At 44.8% G+C, this 20,471-nt stretch overlaps 1 protein-coding gene across 2 annotated transcripts in view; it reads left to right on the top strand.

The window, feature by feature from the left end:
* Positions 1-20,471, top strand: part of SNTB1 (syntrophin beta 1) — a 212,255-nt gene that overhangs the window by 178,947 nt on the left and 12,837 nt on the right. For both annotated transcript variants that reach the window (XR_011314129.1, XM_069731841.1), the window contains exon 4: positions 13,186-13,325. Coding sequence is in view for 1 of the 2 variants with exons in the window: in XM_069731841.1 (XP_069587942.1) it covers positions 13,186-13,325 (140 nt within the window). In the remaining variant the exon portion in view is untranslated. The remainder of the gene's footprint in view (positions 1-13,185; positions 13,326-20,471) is intronic.

Below are 20,471 nucleotides of genomic sequence, written 5' to 3'. Positions count from 1 at the left end.
ATAGTTTTTTAGTTGGTAATCCGCATACCTGGCCGGTAATTGACCCTGGGTACTACGCTGTGATCTACATAATAGCGGTGTCTCTTCATGTGGTGTACTACTGTCTACTGCGGATGTAGTATCTGCCCTCTCTGCTAAAGATAATTCCACGACTATGGAGTTGGCAAGTCCACCGTGAATGGGATTACTCTGATCAGTAATCTGTTCTTCCTGGCCTGGAACCTCCCGTAGTACGGGGTCAGCCTCTTCTTGTCTTGGGCCTTCTGGTATTGGGTTCGGTGTTGGGTAAAAGGCCACCATGGGAACCACTACTGCACCATGGTATGTTAGTAGGGTTTTGGGAAAGTCTCCTATACAGGTGTGATACATTTCCTCTTCTTTTTCCTTTACTGGTTGAATCTGTATGGGTTGAATAACTTCTGGTTCTGGCTGGACAACTTCTGGCTCTTTCAGTGCTTCCGGACATAATTTAAGATGGTCTCTTGACACTAGTACAGATGTTAAGCCTCCGTTTTTGCTAATGAGACACATTTTAGGATTATCCATTCTTGTTGGTAAAACTGTGTAGGGTACGGCTTCCCACTGATTGTCTAGTTTATTGGTTCGACGATTTCTCTTGAGCACTTGGTCACCCGGTCTTAATGGGGTCGCTAGAGCATTCTGGTTGAAAGTTCGCTCTTGTCTTTCTCTAGTTTGCTGAAGGCTTCTTTCCACACTCTCTTGCACTTGGCGATACTGCTTTTGCCGTATGATATCCCAATTGGAGTCTTGAACTTCTGCGTCTGGTTTCAGAATTCCCATTTCTAGATTGATTGGTAATTGGCCGGGTCTTGCACGCATAAGGTAAGCTGGGGTGCAGTTGGTGGAGCTCACCGGGACATGATTATACAGATCCACCAAGTCAGGCAATTTCTCTGGCCATTGATTCCTTTCTGTCTCAGGTAAAGTCTTTAGTAGGTCTATTACAATATGGTTCATCTTCTCGCATAAGCCGTTTGTTTGTGGATGATAGGCCGTCGTCCGGATCTTTTTGCAACCATACATATTACAGAATTCTCTGAAGATCTCTGATTCAAAGGCTGTACCTTGGTCGGTGAGAACCTGTTCCGGATATCCATGGGGTCTACAAAAGTACGTTTGGAACGCTTTGGCTGCTGTTTTTGCTGTCAGATCTTTTACGGGTACTACTACCAAGAAGCGTGAATAATGGTCCACGATGGTCAAGGCATAGACATAGCTGGACCGGCTTGGTGTCAACTTCATGTGGTCCATGGCTACAAGTTCAAGTGGTTGTTTGGTGATTATGGGCTGCAGTGGTGCTCTTTGGTTCTTTTGATGGTTTCTTCTGAGGTTGCACGGGCCACAGCTTCTGCACCACTGTTCGATTGATTTTCTCATCCCGACCCAATAAAATCTTTCTCTTAGAAGTACTTCTAGCTTTTTCCAACCGAAGTGACCAGCACCATTATGGTAAGCTTCGAGGACCATCTTCACATCTTGTTTAGGCACGATAATCTGCTAAACCAATTCATGTGTTTTCGGATTGGTGTACCTTCTACAGAGCTTCCCTTGATACAGGAACATTTTGCCTCTCTCTTTCCAGAGTTGATGCGTCTCTTCTTGGGCATCCTCATCGGGATATGCACTTTGCTCAGTCAGCAGTTCCTTCACCAACTTCACAGCCGGATTGCTGTCTTGGGTGTCAGCCCATCTATGGTGTGCTAACGGATTAAAATTCACCTCTTGTTGTTTCTGATAGGTACTTGACTGATGATGTTTTGCCTTGGGATGATGGAAGGCTGGTAGTTCAATTTCTTCAAGCTCCCCCGTTTCTTCTTCTACATCTCTCAAGTGTGGCATCCGGGATAGGGCATCTGCATTTCCATTCTTGCGACCTGCTCGATACTTGATTATGAAGTTGTAATTAGATAACCGGGCTATCCATCGCTGTTCTAACGCACCTAATTTGGCTGTGTCCAGATGGGTCAACGGATTGTTGTCAGTATAGACAATAAATTCTGCAGCGGCCAGATAGTGTTTGAAATGTTCAGTCACAGCCCAAACTACTGCCAGTAGTTCCAATTTGAAGGAGCTGTAATTTTCTGAATTTCTTTCAGTTGGCCGGAGCTTTCTACTTGCAAAGGCGATGACTTTCTCCCGACCTTCTTGCTTTTGTGACAGCACCGCTCCTAGTCCCACATTACTGGCATCGGTGTAGAGGATAAAAGGTTGATGGTAATCTGGGTATGCCAGAACCTCTTCTCCGGTTAGTGCCTTCTTTAGTTACATAGTTACATAGTTATTAAGGTTGAAGGAAGACTATATGTCCATCTAGTTCAACCCATAGCCTAACCTAACATGCCCTAACATGTTGATCCAGAGGAAGGCAAAAAAAACCCATGTGCAAAGAGTAAGCTCCACAATGGGGAAAAAAATTCCTTCCCGACTCCACATACGGCAATCAGACTAGTTCCCTGGATCAACGCCCTATCAAGGAATCTAGTGTATATACCCTGTAACATTATACTTTTCCAGAAAGGTATCCAGTCCCCTCTTAAATTTAAGTAATGAATCACTCATTACAACATCACACGGCAGAGAGTTCCATAGTCTCACTGCTCTTACAGTAAAGAATCCGTGTCTGTTATTATGCTTAAACCTTTTTTCCTCCAACCGCAGAGGATGCCCCCTTGTCCCTGTTTCAGGTCTATGATTAAAAAGATCATCAGAAAGGTCTTTGTACTGTCCCCTCATATATTTATACATTAAAATGAGATCACCCCTTAGTCTTCGTTTTTCCAAACTAAATAGCCCCAAGTGTAATAACCTATCTTGGTATTGCAGACCCCCCAGTCCTCTAATAACCTTGGTCGCTCTTCTCTGCACCCGCTCCAGTTCAGCTATGTCTTTCTTATACACCGGAGACCAGAACTGTGCACAGTATTCTAAGTGTGGTCGAACTAGTGACTTGTATAGAGGTAAAATTATATTCTCCTCATGAGCATCTATGCCTCTTTTAATGCATCCCATTATTTTATTTGCCTTTGTAGCAGCTGCCTGACACTGGCCACTGAATTTAAGTTTGTCATCCACCCATACACCCAGGTCTTTTTCATTGACGGTTTTGCCCAGAGTTTTAGAATTAAGCACATAATTATACATCTTATTACTTCTACCCAAGTGCATGACCTTACATTTATCCCCATTAAAGCTCATTTGCCATTTATCAGCCCAAGCTTCTAGTTTACATAAATCATCCTGTAATATAAAATTGTCCTCCTCTGTATTGATTACCCTGCAGAGTTTAGTGTCATCTGCAAATATTGAAATTCTACTCTGAATGCCCCCTACAAGGTCATTAATAAATACAGTGGGGCAAAAAAGTATTTAGTCAGTCAGCAATAGTGCAAGTTCCATCACTTAAAAAGATGAGAGGCGTCTGTAATTTACATCATAAGTAGACCTCAACTATGGGAGACAAACTGAGAAAAAAAAATCCAGAAAATCACATTGTCTGTTTTTTTATCATTTTTTTTGCATATTATGGTGGAAAATAAGTATTTGGTCAGAAACAAACAATCAAGATTTCTGGCTCTCACAGACCTGTAACTTCTTCTTTAAGAGGCTCCTCTTTCCTCCACTCATTACCTGTAGTAATGGCACCTGTTTAAACTTGTTATCAGTATAAAAAGACACCTGTGCACACCCTCAAACAGTCTGACTCCAAACTCCACTATGGTGAAGACCAAAGAGCTGTCAAAGGACACCAGAAACAAAATTGTAGCCCTGCACCAGGCTGGGAAGACTGAATCTGCAATAGCCAACCAGCTTGGAGTGAAGAAATCAACAGTGGGAGCAATAATTAGAAAATGGAAGACATACAAGACCACTGATAATCTCCCTTGATCTGGGGCTCCACGCAAAATCCCACCCCGTGGGGTCAGAATGATCACAAGAACGGTGAGCAAAAATCCCAGAACCACGCGGGGGGACCTAGTGAATGAACTGCAGAGAGCTGGGACCAATGTAACAAGGCCTACCATAAGTAACACACTACGCCACCATGGACTCAGATCCTGCAGTGCCAGACGTGTCCCACTGCTTAAGCCAGTACATGTCCGGGCCCGTCTGAAGTTTGCTAGAGAGCATTTGGATGATCCAGAGGAGTTTTGGGAGAATGTCCTATGGTCTGATGAAACCAAACTGGAACTGTTTGGTAGAAACACAACTTTTCGTGTTTGGAGGAAAAAGAATACTGAGTTGCATCCATCAAACACCATACCTACTGTAAAGCATGGTGGTGGATACATCATGCTTTGGGGCTGTTTCTCTGCAAAGGGGCCAGGACGACTGATCCGGGTACATGAAAGAATGAATGGGGCCATGTATCGTGAGATTTTGAGTGCAAACCTCCTTCCATCAGCAAGGGCATTGAAGATGAAACATGGCTGGGTCTTTCAACATGACAATGATCCAAAGCACACCGCCAGGGCAACGAAGGAGTGGCTTCATAAGAAGCATTTCAAGGTCCTGGAGTGGCCTAGCCAGTCTCCAGATCTCAACCCTATAGAAAACCTTTGGAGGGAGTTGAAAGTCCGTGTTGCCAAGCGAAAAGCCAAAAACATCACTGCTTTAGAGGAGATCTGCATGGAGGAATGGGCCAACATACCAACAACAGTGTGTGGCAACCTTGTGAAGACTTACAGAAAACGTTTGACCTCTGTCATTGCCAACAAAGGATATATTACAAAGTATTGAGATGAAATTTTGTTTCTGACCAAATACTTATTTTCCACCATAATATGCAAATAAAATGTTAAAAAAACAGACAGTGATTTTCTGGATTTTTTTTTCTCAGTTTGTCTCCCATAGTTGAGGTCTACCTATGATGTAAATTACAGACGCCTCTCATCTTTTTAAGTGGTGGAACTTGCACTATTGCTGACTGACTAAATACTTTTTTGCCCCACTGTATGTTAAAAAGAAGAGGGCCCAATACTGACCCCTGTGGTACCCCACTGCTAACCGCTACCCAGTCCGAGTGTGCTCCATTAATAACCACCCTTTGTTTCCTATCCCTGAGCCAGCTCTCAACCCACTTGCACATATTTTCCCCTATCCCCATTATTCTCATTTTATGTATCAACCTTTTGTGTGGCACCGTATCAAAAGCTTTTGAAAAGTCCATATACACTACATCCACTGGGTTCCCTTGGTCCAATCCGGAACTTACCTCTTCATAGAAACTGATCAAATTAGTCTGACATGAACGGTCCCTAGTAAACCCGTGCTGATACTGGGTCATGAGGTTATTCCTCTTCAGATACTCCAGTATAGCGTCCCTTAGAATGCCCTCCAGGATTTTACCCACAGTAGAGGTTAAGCTTACTGGCCTATAGTTTCCGAGTTCAGTTTTTGTTCCCTTTTTGAATATTGGCACCACATTTGCTATACGCCAGTCCTGTGGCACAGACCCTGTTATTATGGAGTCTTTAAAGATTAAAAATAATGGTCTATCAATGACTGTACTTAATTCCTGCAGTACTTGAGGGTGTATCCCATCCGGGCCCAGAGATTTGTCAATTTTAGTGATTTTTAGACGCCGCCGCACTTCCTGCTGGGTTAAGCAGGTGACATTTAATTGGGAATTTTTATCACTAGACATTTTGTCTGCCATGGGATTTTCTTGTGTAAATACTGATGAAAAAAAGTCATTTAGCATATTGGCTTTTTCCTCATCCTCATCCACCATCTCACCCAGACTATTTTTAAGGGGGCCAACACTATCATTTTTTAGTTTCTTACTATTTATGTAGTTAAAGAATATTTTAGGATTATTTTTACTCTCTCTGGCAATGAGTCTCTCTGTCTCAATCTTTGCTGCCTTGATTTGCTTTTTACAGAATTTATTTAATTTTCTGTATTTATTTAATGCCTCCTCACTACCTACTTCCTTTAATTCTCTAAATGCAATCTTTTTGTCCCTTATTGCGCCCCTTACAGCTCTATTTAGCCATATTGGTTTCCTCCTATTTCTAATATGTTTATTCCCATACGGTATATACTGTGCACAGGTCCTATCCAGGATGCTAATAAACGTCTCCCATTTTCTGTGTATTTTTGTGTCTCAGGATATCGTCCCAGTTAATTGCACCAAGATCCTCTCTCATCCGTTGGAAATTTGCCCTCCTGAAGTTTAGTGTCCTTGTAACCCCTCTACTACACATCTTTTTAAAGGATACATGAAAACTTATTATTTTGTGATCGCTATTTCCCAAGTAACCCCCAACCCTTATATTTGATATGCGGTCTGGCCTGTTGGTTAATATTAGGTCTAGCAGTGCCCCCCTTCTTGTTGGGTCCTGAACCAGTTGTGAAAGGTAATTGTCTCTCATAATTGTCAAAAACCGATTACCTTTGCTGGAACTGCAGGTTTCTGTTCCCCAATCTATTTCAGGGTAGTTGAAGTCCCCCATAATAATGACTTCTCCTTGAGTCGCAGCTTCATCTATTTGCTTTACGAGGATATTCTCCATTGCTTCCATTATTTTTGGAGATTTATAACAAACCCCTATCAGTAATTTATTATTTTTTCCCCCTCCCCTTATCTCCACCCACAGGGATTCTACATTTTCATTAAATTCACCTATATTATCGCGCAGGATGGGTTTTAAGGATGATTTTACATATAGACACACCCCTCCCCCTCGCTTATCTGTACGGTCATTTCTGAACAGGCTATAGCCCTGCAAGTTAACAGCCCAGTCATGGCTCTCATCCAGCCACGTTTCAGATATCCCCACCATGTCATAATTATGCTCCAACAACATTAGTTCTAATTCGTCCATTTTGTTGGCGAGGCTTCTGGCATTAGTATACATGCACTTTATGTTCCTCTCTGTACTTCTATTTCTTAAATTATTAACTGTTCTGACCCCACCCCCCATGCCACCGCCACCCCCAACTTCCTTATTTGTGCCCAGGACTCTGTCTGCACTATCTTCCCCTCCTATAAAATGAATACCCTCCCCCCCAATTCCTAGTTTAAACACTCCTCCAACCTTCTAGCCATTCTCTCCCCCAGCACAGCTGCACCCTCCCCATTGAGGTGCAGCCCGTCCCTAGCGTAGAGCCTGTAGCCAACTGAGAAGTCGGCCCAGTTCTGCAGGAAACCAAACCCCTCTTTCCTACACCAATTCTTGAGCCACTTATTAACCTCCCTAATCTCCCGTTGCCTCTCTGGCGTGGCACGTGGTACCGGCAGTATTTCGGAAAATACCACGTTGGAGGTCCTTGCTTTCAGCTTGCAGCCTAATTCCCTGAAATCATCTTTAAGGACCTTCCACCTACCTCTAACTTTGTCATTAGTGCCAATGTGCACCATGACCGCTGGGTCCTCACCAGCCCCTCCCAATAATCTGTCCACCCGATCAGCGATGTGTCGGACTCGAGCGCCAGGTAGGCAGCACACCGTTCGACGATCCCTGTCTTTGTGACAGATTGCCCTATCTGTTCCCCTAATAATTGAGTCGCCCACTACCAGCACCTGTCTGGCCTGCCCTGCTCTCCTATTTCCCTCCTTACTGGAGCAGTCACTCCTCCGGCTTTCAGAGGACATGCCTGGCTGCAGCAGTGCTAGTTGTTCAAAGGAGTCTTCCCTTTCGTCGTTCCACTGAAAAGGAGGGTTTCGGTTTGAAGGTTTCTTCGTCTGCCCTACCAAGGCGTCTTGCAAGGGTGCTGCCAACTTGGTAAATCCTTTTATAAATCTGCGATAGTAACCCACCAATCCCAGGAATTGCCTCACTTCTTTTGCGTTGGTAGGTCTTGGCCAATCCCTTATGGCGCTTATTTTCTCGGGATCCGGTGCTACTCCCTCCGAACTCACGATGTGTCCCAGGTACTGTACCTTTGGCTTGAGATGGTGACATTTGGATGGCTTGATTTTCATGTCATACCTGGATAAGGCATCGAACACTTCTGCCAGGTCTTTTAAGTGTTGTTCGTAAGTCTTTGAGTAGACGATCACATCATCTAGGTACAGGAGGACGGTCTCGAAGTTCTTGTGTCCGAGGCAGCATTCCATCAACCGCTGGAAGGTACCGGATGCGTTGCAGAGTCCGAATGGCATGCGATTAAATTCACATAGACCCATTGGTGTGGTGAATGCCGTCTTTTCCTTATCTCTCTCAGCCACAGGGACTTGCCAATACCCGCTTGTTAAGTCTAAGGTGGAAAAATAATTAGCAGATTTCAAAGCAGTCAAGGACTCTTCTATCCTAGGCAAGGGGTAGGCGTCTTTATGGGTGATGTTATTAATCCGCCGGTAGTCTACGCACATTCTCATGGTTCCGTCCTTTTTTTTGACAATCACTAGAGGGGCCGCCCAGGGGCTACAGCTGTCTCTTATTACCCCGGCCTGTTTCATCTCCCTCAGCATATCTTTTGCACATTGATAGTGAGCGGGCTGTATGGGTCTATATCTTTCTTTTATTGGGGGATGGTCACCGGTGGGGATTGTGTGTTCTACCCCTTCTATCCGTCCGAAGTCCAATGGGTGTTTACTGAAGACTTGTTCATATTCCGTCACTAGCCTATACACCCCTTGTTTTTGATGGGTAGGTGTTGAATTTATGCCCACGTGTAGATGTTGACACCAATCCTCCAATTCTCCGTCTGAGCCGTTGCTTTCCACCTGACAGGTTGGTTCTAAGGGCTCAATGGTTGTGATGGCATTGTTGTCAACAGTATATAGCTTTGCCACTGTAGCATACCTTGGCAAAGTGACCTCTTCCTCTCCACAGTTCAAAAGTCGTACCGGCACTCGTCCCCGATGTACCTCGACTACCCCTCGTGCTGTGAGTATAGTGGGCCTGCTGTCGGTGTACACTGGTTCTATTAAGGCTTGATAATCTCGTCCCTTAGTACCAATGGCTGCTCTACACCATACCAGCATTTCTGTTTTTGGTGGGATTACAATAGACGTTGGATCACTTACCCTCACACTGCCGATTTCTCCACCTGCAACTTCTACCTGTTGCCTTAACATCAATACTTTTATTTCCCTCCGGAGAACTCTCTGCTGGTAGGATTGGGCAGTTGCAGCAATTTGCTGTAAGACAGAAATAACTTCGGCAAAGCAGTTTTCTAACACATTCATTCCTATCAATACAGTTGGTTCACAGTTACGCCGGTCAACATCAACAACAATTATACCCTGTTTCTTCAATTCTACTTTACCAATCTTTATGGTCATCTCCCTGAATCCTAGTTTCGGTACCAACTTACCATTACTGGCCCATATATCTAGTTCAACATCAGAGGGCCCTTTATCAATATCTGCATCAGCCCAGTACCTCTTATAAAGGATATGCGGTATAGATGAAATCTGGGAACCTGTGTCCAGCAAAGCGTTGAGGGGAATTCCGTCCAGCACAATAGAGATAATGGGTCGTCCCCCGATGTACCTGTCGTGCCAGGGTGTTGGGCCTTGAAAGGTCATTCCTGCGAAGCGGCCCGCATTCCCAGGGGATTCCCGTTTAAATCACAATCTCGTGCAAAGTGGCCTGGCTGCTGGCAACGGCGGCAAATGGGCTGTCCATCCGATTGGTAGCGGTCGCGGGGTCGTCCTCTCCATGTCGGGTATTTCCGGGGTCTCATCCATGGAACATCCTCTCTACGGTTTGCCAACTCCATCTTGGGTCCTCTCATCTCCTGCATGGTTTTAGCCATTGCAGCAACAACATCAGTTAAAGAGTCAAGCTTTTGTTGAAGAGCCTCATTAGTACTGGGCCCCAGGGGCTTAGCAATGGTCCCGGACATAGCTGATGTCACTTGCACTCCCTGTTGTTGAGGTGCCTCTGCCATGGGTTGCGCAGGATCCTGATCCCGAGGTGCCTCTGCCAGCTGGAGACGTATAGCGCTCTCCTTTAATTTGGCAAATGTCAATTCAGGGTTCTTAAAAACAAGCATGCTCACATGCCCCCGGTGAGAAGGGGTGTAGAGTCCCTCAATAAATTGATCTCTTAGCAGTTTATCCGCTCCAGTGTTAAAAATGGGTTCAGCCAGTGTAAGTGATTTAAGGGCTTCCTGCAGATTTAAGGCAAAGTCTCTCACGCCCTCATTAGCTTTTTGTTTGCAATTAAAGAATCGTATTTTAGCTTTGCTGCTGGCAGTGGTTTCAAATGTAGCTTTTAATCCAGCAAATATGCGTTCAACAGTGCCTTTTAGATCAGCTGCCCATGCTGTGACTTCTCGCTTAGCATGGCCACTTAACTGCATCATCAGGAGACTAACACGCTGAACTTCACCCACAGGGAACATGTCAAAATGGGCCAGCATCTTTTCTCTGAAATCGTCAAGGGTATTAGGCTCACCTTCATACATTGGAAGCCATGGGCCACCCGGGGTATATGGCATCAGCACCGGCATGATGGGCGCCACTCCTTGCACCGCTGTGCTACCGGACTCTCTATCGACACTCTGTCTTTCAGCTGCATTAGCGTTGCCGAGTGCTGCGGCGTCTCCGTGCTGCGACATACTGTGCCCCCTTAGTTAATCCGGACCCTTCCGGTCCTCCGCTTCCGTCGGGATAGTGTAGATTCGTTCCGCTGTGCAGCAGGATTGGTTTTCCCCTTGCTCTGACGTCAGAGCGCTCAGCTTGGTGCCGCCCACAATGACACGCCCCCTGCTGCCACGCGCTCTGTAATGGCGGATTCTGAAGTTTTTCAGTCAGACTGGGGCTCAGTTAATGGCGTAGCTCAATTAACAGTCTCTTGCCTAACGGTTATGAGGTGATGGCGGCCATCTTTACTCCATTATAACCAATGGGGAAAAGTCACTTTCAATAGTTTTTAATGGGAAATGGAATTGTCTTTAATAAAGTCAATTTTCAAGATTTTTCATCCAAGTTTTCACAGTTTTGGGCTCCAATCACGGCACACAATACCCGGTATACGGGCTGGCTGAATCCTGTTCGTGACGCCAATTGTGACGCCCAGGAGACCGGGGTACCCAGCACCGGACCAATGGGGTCTGTCTCTTGAGGGAGATGTCACGGGTGGCTTGACCCGGTGCTGTGGCCTCAGGCAATGCACAGTGTAAGGGGTATCATGAGGGAACAGGCACTTACTTGATCAGCAGCAGGTTCTCTCAGCAGTGATGATCCTGATCCTGGATAGATGGCTATTGTCCAAATGAAAGTCTGAGGCACTGAAACGTTTAACCAGTTTACTTCAACATAAAGGGATTTACAACCAGTCCTGTCACCGGAGTCTGTATGGGAACTCTAAGTTACTTTGACCCTGCCGGGGTCTTCGCCTCTTATTGTATGCAGTTTCTGTGTGGCCCTGCTGCTGTATGTGAACTGGCTGCCGGCCCAATCTGTCCCCTCCGGGTCCTGGTTCGACGGGCAACCCGAGTCCTTTTATCGGCTTACCCCCTCCAGGAGTACCGCTGAACTCTGTGTCTGTTGCTGCGTCCGGCCCTAGTGAAGCTGATATCACCTCACGTTTTTCCGGTTGCTGTATTATATATAATGAATACAGCCACGGATCCAGTATGCGTCTTTGCGCCTGTTCTGGGTAGTGATTAATGCTACCCGGTTCTCACAATGTCCTCTTTCTCTGTCCCTTTTCTCCTCAGGCCGGTGATTTGGGCCTGGAAACCATCATAGGGCTGTTAGAAATTCAGCTGTATGACCTCTCACTTTCAGCTCCTTAGCCTAACTGCCAGTTCTTCTCTCAGACCAGAATGGATCAAGGGGAGTCTCTGGAGCTCCCCCTTCTGGCCGGAGGTGGTAGTGCAGTCTTGCTATTTTAGTATTTGTATTTAGTGTCAGTAACTGTTTTTGTGGCAAATACCCCTAGGGGTGCCACATGTGTCCAAACTTTTGGTCAGTACTGTACATAGCAGGAAAGATTTTCAAAGAGGCAAACTTTTCTCGTACTGCACTGTCCCTTTTTTCCGGGATTTTTCTCAAGTCCATTTCTGGTATGGGAAGATTCAGCAAAGCACACTGGAACCTCTGCACATTTGCCAATAGTCCCAATTTTTGCTGGAACAACCCTGTGTCCTCCACCTAAAATGGGGTGGAATACACTAAACAATTCCCAAAAGTGAGTGGGTTGGGGCTTAATCATGTCCTCGTGGTTAGCATTGTAGCACTGAGGTCCTGGGTACAAGTCCCACCAAGGACAATATCTGCAAGGAGTTTGTATGTTCTCCCTGTGTTTGTGTGGGTTTCCTCTGGGTTCTCCTGTTTCCTCCTACAGTCCAAAGACATAGTGATAGGGAATTTAGATTGTGAGCCCCAGTGGGTGCAGACTGTAGGGTCTTTGTGATGAATTTAAGCTCCTGAGCCCACCTAACCTGTGACAGTCATTTCTGGTGCTATTTGACAGTGGAGTCTTTGGCTCTTGCCTAGTCTCAGGGGCGTGTGGTTCCTCTACGCCCCGTCATACGCACGTTAGACTGAACCCGTCTTTCACTACAATCTTCTATTCATGGTCATCCGGTGGTTTTAATATCCCGGGTACATGAAGTATAACTCAAAGAGTATAGACGAGTCAAACATTTTGTTTGTGGTTGTCCAGAGCTCCAGTCACGTCCTTCATATGTGGGAGAATTTGGCAGTTTCTCGGGGTGGTTTAGTCACAACGTTGTACCGTCCTGGAAATTACCGGTGAAACCAGAGATCTGAAGCTTGAGCTACCCTACAAACCGCAGTCAGGCCGTGCTCAGGAGCAGCGCTCAGCCCAGGGAGGCATCTGCCGAGGAAACTCTGTACCGGCTGACTCGGTCACATTATACTCTTCACTCCGGGAATGTTGCTGCTTTTTGGGGGGGGTTTTGAAGAGATGTTCTGGTTTTAATAGAAATTACACAAAATCACCGTATAAGTTTTCAACTAACTGCTACCATTTCTAATCGATTTTGCTTAAACGGATTTATTAAGAGGTGCGTGTCTGTGAAAGCGGATCTGTCACTAGATTTTACTAGAAAATCTACAAACATTATTAAATTGATCTCTTAGACTGGATAAGACTGGTGTACTTACTTTGAATATCCATGTCAGAATGGCTGTATCATCTGATTATTATAAACCTCTGATCGGTAAGATAGACGACATAACCTGAAAAACTCACCGCCTCCGGTCAGTCTCTTATTGTCACTGTCTGTCTCTTTTAGGTACCGGGAGAAAATGAGAAACACTGGAAGCCGGTCCTGATAGTTGTCACAGAGAAAGACCTACTCATGTATGAGAGCATGCCCCGCATGAAGGACGCCTGGTGCAGCCCCGTGCACAGCTACCCGCTCATTGCCACCAGGTACCACGTCCACTGCACTACTGACAATTACCTACAAGGACTGGGAATAATGCAATGTAATGCTGTGTGTACGCCCTTCCCGAATCTATCACATCACAATGTAGGATTGTTTGATTGAAGTGAATATTCCTTTATAAACTGTATATGCTGATATTTAAAAAGGTTTAGTAACTGTAAATATATTATTTATCCTGTATTATACTCCAGAGCAGCACTCACTATTCTGCTGGTGCAGTCACTGTGTACATACATTACATTACTGATCCGGAGTTACATCCTGTATTATACTCCAGAGCTGCACTCACTATTCTGCTGGTGCAGTCACTGTGTGCATACATTACATTACTGATCCTGAGTTACATCCTGTATTATACCCCAGAGCAGCACTCACTATTCTGCTGGTGCAGTCACTGTGTACATACATTACATTACTGATCCTGAGTTACATCCTGTATAATACCCCAGAGCTGCACTCACTATTCTGCTGGTGCAGTCACTGTGTGCATACATTACATTACTGATCCTGAGTTACCTCCTGTATTATACCCCAGAGCTGCACTCACTATTCTGCTGGTGCAGTCACTGTATACATACATTACATTACTGATCCTGAGTTACCTCCTGTATTATATCCCAGAGCTGCACTCACTATTCTGCTGGTGCAGTCACTGTATACATACATTACATTACTGATCCTGAGTTACATCCTGTATTATACTCCAGAGCTGCACTCACTATTCTGCTGGGGCAGTCACTGTGTACATACATTGCATTACTGATCCTGAGTTACATCCTGTATTATACTCCAGAGCTGCACTCACTATTCTGCTGGTGCAGTCACTGTGTACATACATTACATTACTGATCCTGAGTTACATCCTGTATTATACTCCAGAGCTGCACTCACTATTCTGCTGGTGCAGTCACTGTATACATACATTACTGATCCTGAGTTACATCCTGTATTATATCCCAGAGCTGCACTCACTATTCTGCTGGTGCAGTCACTGTGTACATACATTACATTACTGATCCGGAGTTACATCCTGTATTATACTCCAGAGCTGCACTCACTATTCTGCTGGTGCAGTCACTGTGTACATACATTACATTACTGATCCTGTACTGATCCTGAGTTACATCCTGTATTATACCCCAGAGCTGCACTCACTATTCTGCTGGTGTAGTCACTGTGTACATACAATACATTACTGATCCTGAGTTACATCCTGTATTATACCCCAGAGCTGCACTCACTATTCTGCTGGTGCAGTCACTGTGTACATACATTACATTACTGATCCTGAGTTACCTCCTGTATTATACTCCAGAGCTGCGCTCACTATTCTGCTGGTGCAGTCACTGTGTACACACATTACATTACTGATCCTGAGTTACATCCTGTATTATACTCCAGAGCTGCACTCACTATTCTGCTGGTGCAGTCACTGTGTACATACATTACATTACTGATCCTGAGTTACCTCCTGTATTATACTCCAGAGCTGCGCTCACTATTCTGCTGGTGCAGTCACTGTGTACATACATTACATTACTGATCCTGCACTGATCAACCTGTAATTTCTACATTACTCTGGGCAGTAATTCTATGTATCGGGCTCAGTTATAACAAAAAAACAAAGATTTGCTTTTGGCTTTAGTTACCTATTTGCCTCGTTTGCTTCGGACTCTTGTTATAATGGACTTTGGGGATTTTTTTTCTGAGGTCATTAGAATAGTTAGATACTGAAATGAAACAACACAGCGTGGTTACACTTCCTCCGTCATGCTGTACACTTCCTCCGTCACGCTGTCCTGGTTCCCTATCTGTGTAACAACTGTGAATAATGAGGCCAGATCACAACTGAAAGTGAATACAATCAATCTATTATATGGGAAGCGGAGACTGCGCCACTTCTTGTTTAACCCCCTGCCCCCAAGAAAAAAAAAATCCCAAATCTTCAGAAAGTACACAAGGGACATACAGATCATAATCACAACTTTGTTCTTATTCCCTTAGTAATAAGATTTGTAGATTGTACGAGTCCCCATCATTCAATATCTTATATGTGACTCTAAAGGATATAGCCGCAGGTACCGAACCTCTTCAGGCCAAGGAGCCCTACCCCCACTAAGGTTCAGGAGTGGGACCCATGTCCTACACAAGCTGGTGGAGGGCAGTGCACAAACTCAGGGACTCCCTTGAAAATTATTTCAGTCCAGATAGTAATTTATTGACATGGTGCCCGCTTAAAGGAACTCTAACTATTAAAACAGAGCACAGGCGCTCGGTGCACCCTTTGTGCGGCCAAACAGTTCAGTGCACCTTCCCCCCTGCATGTTTGCCATGGCTCTATAGCTCCCAGTCAATCAGGGAAAAGAAGAGCTGAGATAGAGAGGAAAAGAAGTAGTTGGGAAGGTGTGCTGAACTTCTCGGCCATGTCAATGGTGCACCGTGCATCTGTGCTTGGTTTGCACCGTCATTTTCTGCTGATAGACTCCCTTTCAGGCTACGGGTAGAATGAGTGTGAACCATGATGCACAGACCGACCGGGAGTTTCCTGTCCCAAACTTGGCTGCAGCGTTATAAAGAGTCTTAGCCGAAAATATTGGTACCCTTAAAAATTGTTCCAGAAAATGAATTGTTTATCGCCCAGAAAATGTTTGCAATTGCACATGTTTTGTTGTACGCATGTTTATTTCCTTTATGTATATCAGAACAACACAAAAAAACAGAGAAAAAAGGCAAATTGGACAGAATTTCACACAAACGGACAAAAATGGGCCGGACAAAATTGTTGGCACCCTCAACTTAATATTTGGTTGCACAGCCTTTCGAATAAATAATTGCAATCAGTCACTTCCTATAACCATCGACAAGCTTCTTACACCTCACAACTGGAATTGTTGATCACTCTACTTTTGTAAACTGCTCCAGGTCCCTCATATGTGAAGGCGCCTTCTCCCAACAGCAATTTTAAGATCTCTCCACAGGTGTTCAATTGGTTTTAGACCTGGACTCATTACTGCCACTTCAGAACTCTCCAGCGTTGTTTCCATCCATTTCTAGGTGCGTCTTGAAATATGTTTGAAGTCGTTACCCATGACCTAGGACACAAACCAAGCTTTCTGACAATGGGCACTACATTGAAACCCAAAATCTTTTGGTAATCTTCAGATTTCATGATGCCTTGCACACTCAAGGCACCCAGTGCCAGAGGCACCAAGACAGCCTCAAAATAGCTTTGAACCTCCACCATATTTGACTGTAAGTATGGCATTCTTTTCTTTGTAGACCTCATTACGTTTTGGTAAACAGTAGAATGATGTGCTTTACCAAAAAGCTCTCTCTTGGTCTCATCTGTCCACAAGACGCTTTCCCAGAAGGATTTTGTCCTACTCGTGTACATTTGGGCACACTTTATTCTAGCCTTTTATGTCACTAGTGGGTCCTCCTGAGTTTCCTACCATAGTGTGTCATTTCATTCAAATGTCAACGGATATTTCACACCGACACTGATGCACCCTGAGCCTGCCTGACAGCTTGAATTTCTTTAGAACTTGTTTGGGGCTGCTTATCCACCATCCTGCATTGCATCCTTTCATCAGTTTTTCTCTGCTACCCATGTCCAGTGACATTAGCTACAGTGCCATGTAAACTTCTTAATTATGTTGCGCGTCATGAGCAAAGGAACATAAAGGTCTCTCGAGATGGACTTGCACCCTTCTTGACCAAGTTTGCACAAACTGCAGCAGGGATTTTGACCAACTCCTCTATACAGATCTTCTCCAGATCTCTCAGGCTTCAGGCTGTCGCTGGGCAACATTGAGTTTCAGCTCCCTCCAAAGATTTTCTATTGGGTTTAGGTCTGGAGACTGGCTAGGCCACTCCAGGATCTTGAAATGCTTTCTTACGGAGCCACTCCTTAGTTGCCCTGGCTGTGTGTTTCTGGTAATTTTCATGCTGGAAGATCCAGCCATGACCCATCTTCAATGCTCTTAATAAGGCTGGGTTCCCATTGCGTTATGGGAACGCGCTTAACGGACAGCGTTGCACGGCGAAATTAACGCCATGCAACGCGTCCGTTAGCGCGCCCATTCACGGCAATGGGAACGCGCAGCACTAGCGCGTGCCATGTTCGGCACGCGCTAGCGACGCGCCGGTGTTTCCTGGCGCGCCCGCGGTCCGTTCCCCGCTCTCACAGATCGGGGATCTGCGAGAGCGGGGACGTTACCGCGACCCCGGGACGAGGCCACATTAAAAACATTGCGTTAGCGCAACCCGCTAGCGCTAAACGGGTTGCACTAACGCAATGTGACCCTAGCCTTACTGAGGGAAGGAGGTTGTTGGCCAAAATTTTGCGATACCTGACCCCATCCATCCTTCCATCAATATGGAGCAGTCTTCCTGTCCACTTTGTAGAAAAGCATGTATGATGTTTCCCCACCATGCTTCACGGTTGGGGCGGTGTTCTTGGGGTTGTGCTCATCCTTCTTCTTCCTCCAAACATGGTGAGTGGAGTTGATACCAAAACGTTTTACTTTGGTTCTCCTCTGATCATATCTTCTCCTGTTATGAACAGGTAATTCAGAACCACAATGGACATAGAAGTACAGAGCACACAAGTGACCTGACAATGACCAAAAATTAAGGACGAGCTCTGAGACGTGGAAACTCTGCTGACCGCAATCCCTAATCCTAACACACCACACTAGAGGTAGCCGTGGATTGCGCCTAACGCTCCCTATGCAACTCGGCACAGCCTGAGAAACTAACTAGCCCTGAAGACAGAAAAATAAGCCTACCTTGCCTCAGAGAAATTCCCCAAAGGAAAAGGCAGCCCCCCACATATAATGACTGTGAGTAAGATGAAAATACAAACACAGAGATGAAATAGATTTAGCAAAGTGAGGCCCGACTTACTGAATAGACCGAGGATAGGAAAGAGAGCTATGCGGTCAACACAAAAACCTACAAAACAACCATGCAGAGGGGCAAAAAGACCCTCCGCACCGACTAACGGTACGGAGGTGCTCCCTCTGCGTCTCAGAGCTTCCAGCAGGCAAGAAAAACCAAAATAGCAAGCTGGACAGAAAAAATAGCAAAACTTAGCTTATGCAGGATAACAGGCCACAGGAACGATCCAGGAGGAAACAAGACCAACACTAGAACATTGACTGAAGGCCAGTATCAAAGCACCAGGTGGAGTTAAATAGAGCAGCACCTAACGACTTAACCTCATCACCTGAGGAAGGAAACTCAGAAGCCGCAGTACCACTCTCATCCACCAAAGGAAGCTTATAGACAGAACCAGCCGCAGTACCACTCACGACCACAGGAGGGAGCTTGGCCACAGAATTCACAACATTCTCCCATGCCTCCTCTGGATCATTCAAATGGTGATTGGCAAACTTCAAATGGACCTGGACATGTGCTGGCGTCAGCAGGGGGACCTTGCCAGTCCTGAAGGATTTTAATCCATGACCGCGTAGTGTATGACTAATGATAATCTTTGAGACTGTGGTCCCAGCTCTCTTCAGGTCATTGACCAAGTCATCCCATGTACTCCTGGGCTGATTCCTGATCTCTCTCAGTATCATCCTTACCCCAGGAGGTGAGGTCATGCATGGAGCCTCAGACCGAGGAAGATTGACAGTCATCTTGTGTTTCTTCCATTTTTTAATAATTGTGCTAACAGTTGTTGCTTTCTCACCAAGCTGCTGCCTATTGTCCTGTATCCCATCCTAACCCTGTGCAGGTCTACAATTTTGTCCCTTTTGTCATTAGACAGCTCTTTGGTTTTGGCCACGGTGGAGAGGTTGGAGTGCAATTGATTGATTAAAAGACACCTGTCCACACATACAGGTAACGAGTTCAAATAGGTGCAATTAATACATGTAATAAGTGCAGAGTAGGAGATTTCTTAGAGGAAAATTAATAGGTCTGTGAGAGCCAGAATTCTTGCTGGTTGGTCGGTGATTAAATACTTATTTCATGCAATAAAATGCAATTTAATTATTTAAAAATCATACAATGTGATTTTCTGAGTTTTATTTTTAGATTCTGTCTCTCACAGTTGAAGTGTACCTACGATAACAATTTCCGACCTCTCCATTCTTTGTAAGTGGCAGAACTTGCAAAATCTGCAGTGTATCAAATACTTATTTTCCTGTGTATTTCAACAATTTGGTTCTCAAGTCCTTAGAGAGTTCTCTTCTACTCTTTCTGTTCTCCATGCTTAGTGTGGCACACACAGACAAAATGCAAAGATTGAATCTCTTTTTACCTGGCCTCAGGTGTTGTTTTCATATTGCCCACTCCTGTTACTTGCCACAGGTGAGTTTAAACGAGCATCACATGCTTGAAACAAAGTTGTTTACCCACAATCTTGGGAAGGTGCCAACACTTTTGTGCGGCCCATATTTGGGTTTTTAGGTGAAATTATATCCAATTTTCCTATTTTTCTCTGTTTTTTTTGTGTTGTTCCAATACACACAGAGGAAATAAACATGTGTATAACAAAACATAATTGAAATCATTTTCTGGAACAATTTCAAGGGTGCTAACACTTTCGGCTAGGACTGTGTGCCTATGAGGCTGTTGAGTTTGGGTTGGGTACCAATTTTGGTACTTTAAAAAAATAAAAATGAAGGGAAAAAACCCATAAAATCCTTTAGGATTAATCTCATCTGGTCATTGAAGGATTTGACCTGAAATTCTCTTTTGCTTCTTAACTTAGCTGAAAAATTTAGTAAAAATGGAAAGAAAAATAAAAAAAAATATCCAATAACCTAAAGTGAACTGTGAAGTTTTCTGTAGCCGTGCCCTTTCAGGTAGATATTATTTTTTTAATTTTTTTTGCTGTCACCGGAGAACACTTTCTGATCGTCGGTACAAAACGAGAGGGAATTACCGTAGTGTCTGGAAGAAGGCGTGATGGGGATTAACCCTTTCTGTCTGTGGTGCGTAAACGGTCACGACTCGGCCTGATCATCATCAAGAACATCCGGCATCACAAGCGCAAATTAATAATTGCAGGTTGTGTCCGTACAGGGTGTGTTTAGTGTCACACTCCAGGGGAAGGTGATCTATTACCGCGATAATGTCTTTTGAAGAAGAAAAAGCGTGTCGTTTGTGGGTTGGGA

Source organism: Ranitomeya imitator, chromosome 6 (genome assembly GCF_032444005.1).
Source record: "Ranitomeya imitator isolate aRanImi1 chromosome 6, aRanImi1.pri, whole genome shotgun sequence".
Classification (NCBI taxonomy): Eukaryota; Metazoa; Chordata; class Amphibia; order Anura; family Dendrobatidae; genus Ranitomeya; species Ranitomeya imitator.
Note: the sequence above shows the minus strand (reverse complement) of the source record. Positions and strands in the feature narration are given on the sequence as shown.